This window comes from Ptychodera flava, chromosome 8 (genome assembly GCF_041260155.1).
Source record: "Ptychodera flava strain L36383 chromosome 8, AS_Pfla_20210202, whole genome shotgun sequence".
Taxonomy (NCBI): domain Eukaryota; kingdom Metazoa; phylum Hemichordata; class Enteropneusta; family Ptychoderidae; genus Ptychodera; species Ptychodera flava.
Window position 1 is genome coordinate 31,072,116 of NC_091935.1, and position 13,048 is coordinate 31,085,163.

A 13,048-nucleotide genomic window follows, 5' to 3' on the forward strand; every position below is an offset into this window, starting at 1 on the left:
ATCAAGATAGACAAACAACTATTATCTTCCTTGGCCCAATCATAGAATAGAAATTCTGTCAGAGTTAGAAATAATCACATGTACATTCAAGATACCTCATTTGGAGTGAATACAATATTCTTTTTGCATTCTTTGATCCATCAGGGGTGTACATTAATTATTGGCATCTTGCAATCGTTTTATACCTTACAGACACAATAGAGTGGCCGGAGGGTGATGATGCGCCACCAGAAGATGCCCAAGACCTGATCACCAATCTACTGGAGAGGAGCCCCATGGAGAGGCTAGGTACAGGCGGTGCCATTGAAATCAAAGAACATATCTTTTTCAGTGGTTTGGACTGGAATTCTCTGCTCAGACAGAAAGCGGAGTTCATTCCTCATCTGGAGGGAGATGACGATACAAGCTACTTTGACTGTGAGTATTGCGCTAGTGTGTCATTTTTTGAGTCAGCACAGAGATCATGTAACGCAGTCAATAATTGACCCAATCAGGGTGCTCAGGTATCTACACAGTAAACAGTCAAAATGCTTCTTCAGGTCTTTACCTGCATTCATATCTTAAAGGTGTACTGTCACCTGTTCCAATTTTGCCACAGTTACCATGGAAAGAGAAAATCTAACCAATCACAGATTTTAAGTGGGTGGCTGCTTTTTAAAAACAGCGCCCTCACATGGACATTTTGAATACCAAGGAACACCCCTTTGACCATATATGGGCATATTTAGATTACAGGTGACTGTATATCTTTAATAGGCCAAGTTTACAAGAAGTCTCCTTGAAGTACTTGGACCCACAAATTACCTGATAGCCTTGTGGTTGTAAAATGAATTGGCTTAGCTGATTTAGCGCAACAGTATTGAATTTCAGCCTCTATTCAATGATTTGTTTTGCATGCTCAGAATAGTGAAAATATCACAAGATCCTTTCTCTAGAAGTTGGATCGATTTACTGGTAAATTTTCACCATCATTGTAAACTTTTACCTAATAATAAATTGCTGCAGAGAGCTCAACATGGCATTCCTTCTTTTTCGTATTGTTAATTTCAGTACTTTTATTTCCGTTGTAATTGAAATTCAGAAATAAAAATTATTTGCATTTGCATATGCCAACCAGGTCGCTCTGACCGCTACAACCACGAGTTAGACACAGAAGATGACGACGATGACGACAGCTCAGACGTGCCGGAATTCCACAACTTCTCCACCTGCTCCCCGAGATACAACCGCTCCTACAGCAGCATCCACAGGGACATGGAAGAAGCCGACCGGAAACAGAGACAGGAAAAACTGAAGAAAGACATGGACAAAGAGGCTGCCAAGATTGACAGTCGGCGACAGAGCACACCGAAAGAAATATCAAGCTCCCCTGAAAGGTATCACAAATGTACAATTCATCTTCTGCATAGAAGTGCGCTGTCTTCACACCAGTCAAAAAAATCACCACATCCCCTCTTTGATAGTATTGAGTTGTAAAAAATGAGATATTTTATCTGTCGGAAAAATCAGTTGTGTTAGATTACTATGATCTGGTAGCTGTGTTTACTGTGCAAGGGTCAGGTACTAGACAAGAAAATAGCGTAATACTAAAAAATAAAGTATGGGTACTCTGTAAAGAGTTTGTATATTACATGACAGGTCAAATTTTTTGAGACAATTTATTATCAATAGCATCCGCACTTTGGTCTATTTGTAGGTCTGGAAGTCCAAACGTTAATCCGATACCTTGTCTGTGGTAGAAGCATAGCTATTACATGTAGCCTTTCCCACCTTCAGAATCGTAGTTCAACACTCATTTCTGGTAAAAATAAATTGTGTTTCTCTCCATTCCGCTACAGCTCTTTCAAGGTTTCCCCAAGAGATCTTTCCACTCCAGAGTCCTCGCAGACCGAGAGCACCGGCAGCGACCACTCCCCGTCGACACCACGGCGTCAGCTGCGGAAACCCGCTATGAAGGAAACCAGCCGACTGCCCAAGTTCTCTATCTCCCTGGAGGAGGAGTTCAATGAAGAGACCAGTCCTACCATCACTACCACAGACCTGTCCCAGCCCGAGCCCAAGGACAGGCGCAGAAGCATGGAGCAGCTGGGCAGCAAAAGCGGCAGAGGCATCACCAGGACCATTCCCATACCGACTGACATCACAACGGAACCAGGTGCCAAGCCAAAGACCAGACCTGTCATCAAATCGGCTTCTGCCACAGCTTTATCATTACTCATACCTGGAGGTAATTATTGGTCAATGTTCTTTTATGTCACTAGATTATAACTTCTTCCGTACTTGTGAATTTTTTGGGCATATCTCACAATTGCATTAACAGTTGGCCAACTTGACCAACATCTGCAGTGTCTTATGGACTGCTGAGAAAGACAGCCAATACGTTTTCCTCAGCCACATAATGACAATCAGTGTTCCCAGAAAGTAGACAGGATAGAAACAAGCAACGGAAGTTGTCTCATACAAATGAACTCATCATAAATGTAGACAGGGAGAGCTTTGTCACAGATAATGCATTTTGGTGGCTTTCCAGTATTTCCTCGCACTGCCAAAAAAAAAGCTGAAATTCAGCAAATGTAGTAGTGGTAACACTGAGAAACAAGTCTGTAACCTTTTTTCGGCTAAAAAAAGGCTAGCTTAACTCGCCGGCTGAAACCAAAACGTCACAGTTTCTGATTGTCGTTTTGTCCTTTCACAGAGGACAGCATGTCACCGATGCACTCACCAGGGGCCTGCAGCCTGACCAGTTCCAGCTCAAGAGACACGTCTCCCAGCAGGGAGACCTCACCATCACCGCTGGTCAGCCCAATGACTCCGGCCATCATCGTCAGGAAAGGACCGAGAGGATTTGGATTCACTCTCCGAGCCATCCGAGTGTTTATGGGAGATTCTGATTACTACACAGTACATCATCTAGTTATGGTAAGTTTGGGCATTACGTTATATTGATATTTGCCAGTCACCTTCTCTTGTTGTACTTGATATGAATATCTCACATACCGGTATATAAAAATAAATAAAAAAAATCAAGTGATGGCATAGTCAATTTTCCCTCAAGAATTTCAGTTATTACACAAAAGACATCCTGAATAACCTCCCGAAGAGTTAGTTTTGTGAAAAATGGTTTGACGGTTCTTTTTAACAATTTAAAACTGCACAGTTTAACTCACCAAAGCAAAATGGATCAGTGGTTTACCCACTGGCAGGTGTTTTTCATAGATTATAGTCCTACTCTTTTTAGTCCCACGGACATTGTCCGGGGGGACTTATAGGTTTGGTCATGTCCGTCCGTGTGTGTGCGTGCGTGCGTCCGTCCGTCCGTCCGTCCGTCCGTTCACGCAGATATCTCAGAGATGCCTGAAGCGATTTCATTCAAACTTGGTACAAGGATTACTTCATATGTCATACAGATGCACGTCGATTTGTTTTGTGATACGATCCAATATGGCTGCCAGGCGGCCATTTTATTACGATTTTTTCATGTACAGAGCCATAATTCAGGCATGTTTCAACTGATTTTATTCAAAGTTGGTACAAGGACATTGACCAGTGTCATAGATATGCACGTTGATTCTTTTTGTGATACGATCCAATATGGCCGCCGTGCGGCCATTTTGTTACGATTTTTTCATGTACAGAGCCATAACTCAGGCATATCTCAACCAATTTCATTCAAAATTGGTACAAGGACATTGACCTATGTCATACATATGCACATCAATTTGTTTTGTGATACGATCCAATATGGCTGCCAGGCGGCCATTTTATTACGATTTTTTCATGTACACAGAGCCATAACTCAGGCATGTTTCTACAGATTTTATTCAAAGTTGGTGCAAGGATATTGACCAATGTCATAGCTATGCACATCAATTTGTTTCGTGATACGATCCAATATGGCCGCCATGCGGCCATTTTGTTACGATTGTTTCATGTACAGAGCCATAACTCAGACATATCTCAACCAATTTCATTCAAAATTGGTACAAGGACATTGACCTATGTCATACATATGCACGTCAATTTGTTTTGTGATACGATCCAATATGGCCGCCAGGCGGCCATTTTATTACGATTTTTTCATGTACAGAGCCATAACTCAGGCATGTTTCTACAGATTTTATTCAAAGTTGGTACAAGGACATTGACCAATGTCATAGCTATGCACATCAATTTGTTTTGTGATACGATCCAATATGGCCGCCAGGCGGCCATTTTGTTACGATTTTTTCATGTACAGAGCCATAACTCAGACATATCTCAACCAATTTCATTCAAAATTGGTACAAGGACATTGACCTATGTCATACATATGCACATTGATTTGTTTTGTGATACGATCCAATATGGCCGCCAGCAGGCGGCCATTTTATTACGATTTTTTCATGTACAGAGTCATAACTCAGGCATGTTTCTACAGATTTTATTCAAAGTTGGTACAAGGACATTGACCAATGTCATAGCTATACACATCAATTTGTTTAGTGATATGATCCAATATGGCCGCCATGCGGCCATTTTGTTACGATTTTTTCATGTACAGAGCCATAACTCAGGCATATCTCAACCAATTTTATTCAAACTTGGTACAAGGACATTGACCTATGTCATACATATGCACATTGATTTGTTTTGTGATTCGATCCAATATGGCCACCATGTGGCCATTTTATTACGATTTTTTCATCTCCTGAACTACAACTCAGACATGTATCAAGCGAATTTATTCAAAAGTATTTTTATCACAGACCTAATGAAGAGGACTCTATCCTCTCTGAGGACCTGTAATCAAAGCACCCATTAACAAGTGGGGACTGTGTCATCAACGATGACTTTTAGTTGTGTGGCTGGTTTTTGAAAGGAAATGTTTGGTGCAATTGAAACAATTCTAAAGAATGACAAAGTGGTTACTCACTGAAAGTCACTGACATTCCTCTTCTCCCATTTTCAGGCGGTTGATACTCACAGTCCAGCGTATGAAGCTGGCTTGCGCCCCGGATACTTAATCACGCACGTCAACAACGAAGCCGTGCAGGGCTTGCTGCACACTCAAGTGGTGCAACTCATTCTGAGCGGGAACGGAAGCGGCAACACCAGCAGTGTCACTCTTCATGCCTTGCCGCTGGAAAAGACCACAATCCAGTCAGGCGGGCGAAAGCGATCGCTGGCATCCAGCAAGATGGCCAAGAGGAAAAAGAAGGGGCGTAAGAAGGATTCCGAGAAGAGGAGGAAGAGCTCGTTGTTTCGGCGACTTAGCATGAAAAGTACGCGGGGGGACAGCCTTCTGCATTCCTCTCTGAGCCCAAGTAGAAGCATTGGTTCATTGAATCGGCCAGTTGGAGCAAATGAAACTTGGCAGATGCAGCCACGGTCACCTACTCGTCTGAAAACGCCACGGTCTCCACCTCTGTACCAGTCGCCGCCTGATTCTGCCATGGTCTCACCGATTGCCTCCTCACAGAGCAGCTCTCCGAGTTCAAGCGTGCCGAACTCTCCAGCCAGCTCGTCACACTTCTCAAGCCGGCCCAGCTCCCTCCACGGACTAACCCACAAACTTGTCAGGACATTCGGTCGAACAGGCCATAGGAGAAAGTCAGTTGGTCACATACCACTCTCACCGCTTGCCCGAACTCCAAGCCCATCGCCAAGTGCAACGTCGCCAACAAGAAGTCCAAGTCCTCTTGCCGTCTCGGTCAATTTGAGCCACTCGCCAGGAAGCTCTCATACAACACAAGTGTATCCAGTTCACATGCTGGGCAGTCCAACACTTGCAATAGATCCAAAGACTAAAAAACAGTTTGTACGGCCGAGAAGTGCCGACACCCCGGGGTCACCACTCCTAAGGAGAGCGCTCTCTCCTGATCGGCTACATCCAGGATCTGCTGACTCTCCGCCGCGGAGGCGATCTCTGGAGAAGATGGAGCAGAGGCGTAGTCTGAGTCGCGAGCGTAAAAAGGAACGATACAATAGTGTGGTGATGAGTCTTCACGAGGCAGAACCGAAGAAAAGGGTCGAGTTCAAAGAGAAAACAGAAGCAGGTGAAAGCACCCTGGCTGCTGAAGTTGACAACAGCAAACAGGACAAAACTGAGGATAAACCTCCTGATAAACCCAGCAGCAAAGACACAGGAGGTGACACCAAAGGCTCATGGGAGGACAGATGTAACTTATTTGAATCATTGTAGACGTTCGGCAATTTGAACTTCAGTGAAGAGATGAAAAGGTTGACTTAAGAATGGCTTACCCTTACATTACCAAAATTTGGTGTAATCCTATTGTTGTCTGTGGTCATGTTGGACCTCCGTATTGCACAATGGGGGTGAAAGGGTTACCTCCAGCTGTTTTTCCAGCAACTCTACTATGTACATCTGCACATTTGAAGAAAAGAGAAAAACACACTGAAAGACAAGTCCGATTCACTCCCTGCCTCTGAAGGATTTAAACTTGCAATACCAGCAAAACAAGAGAGAGGACTTAAAAAGATGAAGACGTTTTCATACCAAGCTGCACTGCCAAAATGCTCTAAGAACACTAGCAGACTTAGATGTGCTTAATGCAATTACTTGGTGAACTCAGACATTTTTTACTGTCTTGGCAAGCAGTGATTACATGAAATGAAAAAAAAAACATTACATCGTATTTATTTAGCAAGCATTGACTTTTTGAGATACACTTGTGATCAGAAATGAAAATGAAGAGTGGAGTAAGGTGATGAAACCGAGAGAGAGACTCTTGCTCACACTTTTTTATGATGAAATATTCAACGCATCTTCAATACAAAATGTATTTCTCTGTATTGGGAATGTGGATGGCTGAATTTGATCCTATGATATGTATCTGTATGAACATTTACAAGTTTGTAAAAAAATTCAAAAAATGTGAAAAAAAAAGAAGGAAAAAAAAAGTAAGTGTGTGGAAGAGTGTAGTAAATGAACTCGTATTGATGTGGTAACTTATCCAGGCCTATGGTTCTTCATGAGATATCTACACAAATACATACCTGCCATTGAAATCCACATTTCTCTGAAGTTGGTAAGGTGATTTTCTTAACCATGCGAGAAGGCATTACATTGATCAGGCTTTAAAGCCAGTATGAAAATTTTTAATGTGAGTGGAATCCCATGATGAATGTAAGGTTTACTTCAAATTAGAAGGGTTGAAACAGAGAGAGAGAGAGAGAGACAGAGAGAGGGCTTGCACTTTGGGAATTGGGCATCTGCAAAGGAATTTTCCTACGTCTTGTATATGCCTTGTACCTCCATCTTGTAAGTCTGTGACAATTTGGTAGTACCATTCTAAGTTGACAGATCAGTTGTCTCCAACCTGCAGTGTCCATGCTGGCTGTTAGCTGAAACCTAGTTCACGGCTTAGCTCCTGGCTATAGCTGTTTCTGTATATTCTACTCTGACACTGTATTCATTTGTACTTCCTTGTCCTTGGGCTCCCTGTTTTATATTCTGTACTGTTACTCCATCTGTGCAGCAGAAAACTCCCCATGTCCCAAATCCTGCATTTCAAGCCCTGCACAACTTGTGCCTATTGTCCAGTTTTCACCCGTTGGCACACTGTGCTGTCCATGTAGACCGGCATGATATGGTTCACATGTGGTCCAGCATAGAATCAGTGGAGATACCTAATTTACATATCAGTCATGATAAAAATACTCCATGCAGACCGAAGGGTAATGTCCCTCCACTTTAGTGTCAGAGTCTTTGTACAGGGATGTAAAACAAGTAACTTGTGCAGGTTTTCCAGGTGACTCTACTGTATTCAAACTATGTCTATTGGTAGTAAAGCAATCGTAAACAAGATGACGGCAGCAATGTTGATGGTGTTCCTGAACAACTAATCCAAGTTCCCTTGCCAGAGCAAAAACACAGGAATGTGCTGGAAATATCCCAGCAAATAAGTTTGTAGTGTCCATTTTAGGGGTCCGTTCTCTGTGCTACAGTAGAGGTGACAGTTCCTTAGTTTTTGCAAATTTTTGTCTCGTTCTGTGGCTCATGAAAATGAAGTATTTGCTGAAGTGCTTCCAACATGGAAGATGCAAACTCTGCTTGTTTTTAACCAACGCTGTTTTTTTTCCCAGTGACTTGACCCCGACAGAAAGTTCATATTAGAGATGATCAAATCAAAGATTTGTGTTATTAAGTCCAGACCATTTGTAATTAGGAACATGATAATTTTGGGGTGAGATCTGGAGATGAATATTTGTTGAAGATCTGATAAGCATACATTGTTAGAGAGTTCCCCATGGCTGTCTGGTATTTGAAGGGACAAAGTGGAAAGATCTCATCTGTATCTCCCTAGGTCTGTGGTGTTACCAGACAACAAAACCGGACAACCTCTCCACCGGTAGAGATGATTTCTGCATTTTTTTCACTTCAGAGTCACTTAGCCAAATGGTTACCAAGCAGACCTAGGAAATCATACGCCGTGTAATGAATACTTATTTATTGTGATCCGGTCTGTAATGTGTGCTGACTCCGTTGACTTTGAATGTTACAGTATGCCTTGCTGTATGTAGTCATATAGGTTAACCACACTTATCATTCAAGCCATGGAATGCCATAGCCTCTTGAAAAAAAAACCCAGTAGTCAACTCTGTTTCGATTGTGTCATTTTCAAACTGGTATTGTTTCTTTAAAATATTTTCATCGAAAATTGCTCACCATAATAAGCTTAAGGTTCTGTTTAAAAAAAGGGATAAAAACATTCCACTTGTAAATAGCTCATTCTGACCAGTCTTCTGGGTTTTTTTTTTTCACCACACAACATTCTCTTAGACTTCTGTCTGTGCATCACCCATGATAGAGTTGTCTGTTCTTTCTTATGGCAGTGGTCTGCACAGTGTGGGCAATACCATTGTAAGAGAAGGGGTGCGCAGTTGCTGCTTTTTGTCATATTCTACTTGTGAATTCATGCACATGAATTGTAAATTTGTAAAACTTTGTGGAGTAACACTTTTCTGCATTAGTACACATTTACATATTGCCAAAGAGACACTTTTCTTTACAGTTTTTGTTTTGTAAATGAAAAAAATGTTTGTCTTTAAAGCCTCGAATGTTGCAGAAAAAACCCCATTACACAATACATGTTTAAACATCTGGAGCTTGATTCTGTGGCCATGCAAAAAAAAATACTTAAATATTTAACACGCCTTAAATGAGTGTGTGATAGGCAAGTCAATATTTCTTGGATATTAGAGTGATCTGTAAATTACACCCTTGATGGACATGTAAATGCCATGGTGATATTCAAATGATACGTAAATGTCATGGTGATGTGCAAATGATATGTAAATGTCATGGCAATATTCAAATGATATGTAAATAATATCTGTGAGTGACATTAATAACTCAGAAGACTTGCAAGGACTGTTGGTTCATCTTTTCAACTTTACCAGAATCAGCAGAAGCATGTGCAAAAGAAAAGAAAGTCCCCATGAAGATCAAAATACCGACAGCAATAGCAGCCCAGACGTTTTGAGAAACAAAATGACTTGAATTCAATTTAGGAAGAGAAATGTTGCACAGTTTTTAATACGAGTGAAATAGAGAAAATTTGAGCAGGAGTGATGACGTCATATGGACTGAAATGTCCCTCCTAGAATTTGATCTTATTACATGTTTTACAGTCAGGTGTTGTGTGTGAGAATGTAAATTTTTGGACTAGTGCAAAAGCGCTGGCGTTGGACTGGCACAAACTGTCTTATAGATAAGTTGACAGCCTTGCCCTAGAATACAGCACTTTGCTTTGCAGTGTCTGTAAAGCACAGAAACTGTGAAGTGGTCGGCTGTTTTTTAAATACTATGAATTACAGCAGCATGTTGAGATAAAAATCACTGTTTGCCTGTAAGCACAATTGTCCGTTTCATGTAGACAATGTAAGAGATTGAAGTTCAGCATAGACTGAAATTTCTCTTGATCATTTTTTGTCTCCATGAATCCTTTTGCCTGCCTGTCTACCTCTGTTCCCTCTTGCAGGGAGAAAAAAAAGGTGATGTAATCATTATACAGTCATGGATTTTGTGAAAAAACAAAAGTGTCAATCACTATGAACTGTGAGGGTAGGCTACTTTGTGATATGTAGTAAAGGAATGTGATCTAGAAAATATAAATGTACATTTGTTTAAGATATCTTTTGCTAATAAAATGTCTGTATTTGCAGTAAAAGGATTTTTTGTTGTGTTTTTGTCTGAAAAAAAAAACAAAATAAGCAAACTTTAAAAAATTTCATTTGCAATTCTCTTGCCATGCACAAGTAGCAATGAAAAATATCGGTATATCCCTGGCCAACAGGATTTCATGGTATTGACAATAGATTTGTGACACAATAACATTTGGAAATTTCCTTCTACATGAAAGTCAGAAGTTTAATTTTGATCGCCACTTTTACTGGCAAGTCCAACTCCAACAACTCCCCACGGCCTGTGAATAAGTTTTTTATTTTTACTTTGTTTATCAGCATGATTGAGAAATATTGGCAAAACTGAAGACCACTGGGTCCGTGCAAGGGTATAGAAAATGTAACTGTCGTAGGATATATTTGTATTTCTTCATGCATAAAAGCACCCTCAGACAAGTACTAATTTACACCATAAGGAATTTAGGCCCAGACTTCTTCAGGTGTGCCGATGTAAAATCACCTGGTGGCCAAAATCTGAAATCATTTATCATACAGCATATATATGCTGTATGATAAATGATTTCAGAATTTGAAAGAAAATTGTTAAGTCATCACTGAGATGTACATGATGAGGCCATATATTGTGTGTTTGTTCGCGATTGCAAAGCTGTACCTACTTCAGTCAGTGGTAAACGTTTCCCCATCATCTAAAATCACTGAGAAATGTTATTAGCAATGGAACTGCAACAACTGTTGCCACAACAAGGAACAGCGCCCTCTACGGATGTTTACACTTTTCAGAGCCACATGAACATAGCAGAAATTACCTGCAACGTTATTAAAGCAATACTCGCAAACCTTAAAACATGGACAAATACATCACCATACATGTGCAAAAAACATAACATACCATCCTTGGTGATAGCTCCAATGTACAATGTTTCACAGATCATGTCTTTCAATATTTGAAAATTATCATTTCAAGAAAGATCCTAGATCATTCAAACTTTTTCAAACTTTGACTTTCATCAGTATGTAATCGGGATGTTCCAGTCTATTGATCTTTTAATATATTGATACACACTTTGTAAACCTCTAGTCATGTTTATAATCTTTTGAAGTCTTAGATCTGTCATAGATGACAGGAGAAATATCAGTCGGTGAATCTCATAACAGTTTTTTATTTGAACTTGATTTACTACTTCTGTACATGAAACCATTGTAAATTCATGTACTCTATGGAAATATAAGTTCAATTTTGGTTTTAAAAAAATTACAGCTGAAAGATGCCAATGTGAGGGTCTCAGGCAGACGTTTAAATATTTATTGCTACTAGGAATTTTAAAGGCAATTCACCGTTCTGCAAACCATATTCATACAGTAGTGTTTTTTTTGTGACAATTGACAAAAGTGATCACATCTTGTGATTTTCCTCAAACTGTATTGCCTTTCACATGAGAACCTTACCCTATTAACATTTGAACTCCATTCGGACATTGAGTGTGACTTGATGATGTTGTTGCTTATAGCTTGATTTTGAACAGCTTTAATTTATTCCAGGCCAGTGTGCTCTAATAGGCTAACAAATTTTGTCTGCATACAGTCATTATAATCTCATCACTATCCCATTCTTGTTTACAGAAAACAAAAACACATAGCAAATAACAAACAAATAATTAAAGTAAGTATGCACTTCGGAAGTGAAAGACTTAACTTTTTGCTCAAAATTTCCAAAAATTACTCTTACCAAATCAACAATAAAAATATGGGGTTACCATGCAAAGTTTGGAACTAACTATACAAATTACCCAACATTTTGCGATATTTAGAATTTAAAATGGCCGTCATCCCTGTGTTAACTCTATGGGTAAAAATAAAAATTTAGATTTTCGACAAACTAAGCCGGTAAAGTTTTCCTTTTTGCAATAGCTTTCAAATGAACCCCCACAAGTGGTAGATCAGAACCGAATTGTAGAAATTTGGGAGTCTGAATATCTGTTCCTACCTTAGAAAAAAATGTTGTACACGCATGCAGAACATGTACACACCAACAAATAAATCTCTGTTTTATAAACCACAAATTTAATTGCTGTACAGCTGCCAGCTGCAAGATTTATATTAATATATGATGATGTTCTTTTGAAACTTTATGTACTTGCATCTGATACTGCGACCCGGTAATGCAGTTGATTGCATTATAGGCACCTGGCAAAGGCCCATATAACCCTTTTCTTTTTCCTGGGTTAAGGGCCTTCGCGGTGCACCTAACCTCAAGCTACTGTTTGGTACAGTATGTGGCACAGTATCTGCTATCTGTATGTTGATGTAATTTATGTATTTTGATGTACCACACTGTTTTATGTCGAGTACAATAAAGATTTATTGATGTGTTTGCTTTTCTTTTTCAGTTCCTTTCGATCAATGTAAATCGTTTCCTTAGTTTTTTAGCTACTATAGACTGTAGTCTATAGAAGCTATAGGGATGGGTATCCGTTGTCAGTCTGTATGTACCGGTATGTCCGTTTGTGAGGCGTCCGTCCACTCAAATATCTTGAGAACCGCAGTACTTACTGCTTTGATATTTGTTGTGTAGATGAAAATATGATTATGAGAAACTGTTTTTTTTTTATTTTTTGATATTGTTGAAAATATGCAAATTAGCGCCCAAAAAGGCATTTTTGGTAAAAAATCTTCTTCATAACTGCTGGTCAGACAGCTTTGTTATTTGGTATACAGGTCCCTAGGGATAACCCAACTTAGATTTGTTCAAATTGTGATGAAATATGTAAATCTGTATTTTTAAGGCATTTTTTTGTCATTTTTGGTCAAAAATTTATTTCATCAAAACTGCTCATCTGACAGCTTTGATATTTGGTATACAGGTTCCTACAGATGAACTAAATATGATATATTGAATATATGA

The 13,048-nt window shown here is 39.8% G+C and overlaps 1 protein-coding gene across 22 annotated transcripts in view; it reads left to right on the top strand.

The window, feature by feature from the left end:
* The window catches only part of LOC139139059 (microtubule-associated serine/threonine-protein kinase 2-like), a 140,365-nt gene extending 133,488 nt beyond the window's left edge, over positions 1–6,877 (top strand). For all 22 annotated transcript variants that reach the window (XM_070707769.1, XM_070707766.1, XM_070707767.1 and 19 more), the window contains 5 exons: positions 193–417; positions 1,118–1,376; positions 1,839–2,227; positions 2,696–2,919; positions 4,949–6,877. In XM_070707769.1, the coding sequence (XP_070563870.1) occupies positions 193–417; positions 1,118–1,376; positions 1,839–2,227; positions 2,696–2,919; positions 4,949–6,181 (2,330 nt within the window). In that variant the 3' untranslated portion in view covers positions 6,182–6,877. The remainder of the gene's footprint in view (positions 1–192; positions 418–1,117; positions 1,377–1,838; positions 2,228–2,695; positions 2,920–4,948) is intronic.
* Positions 6,878–13,048: the final 6,171 nt, after the last annotated feature.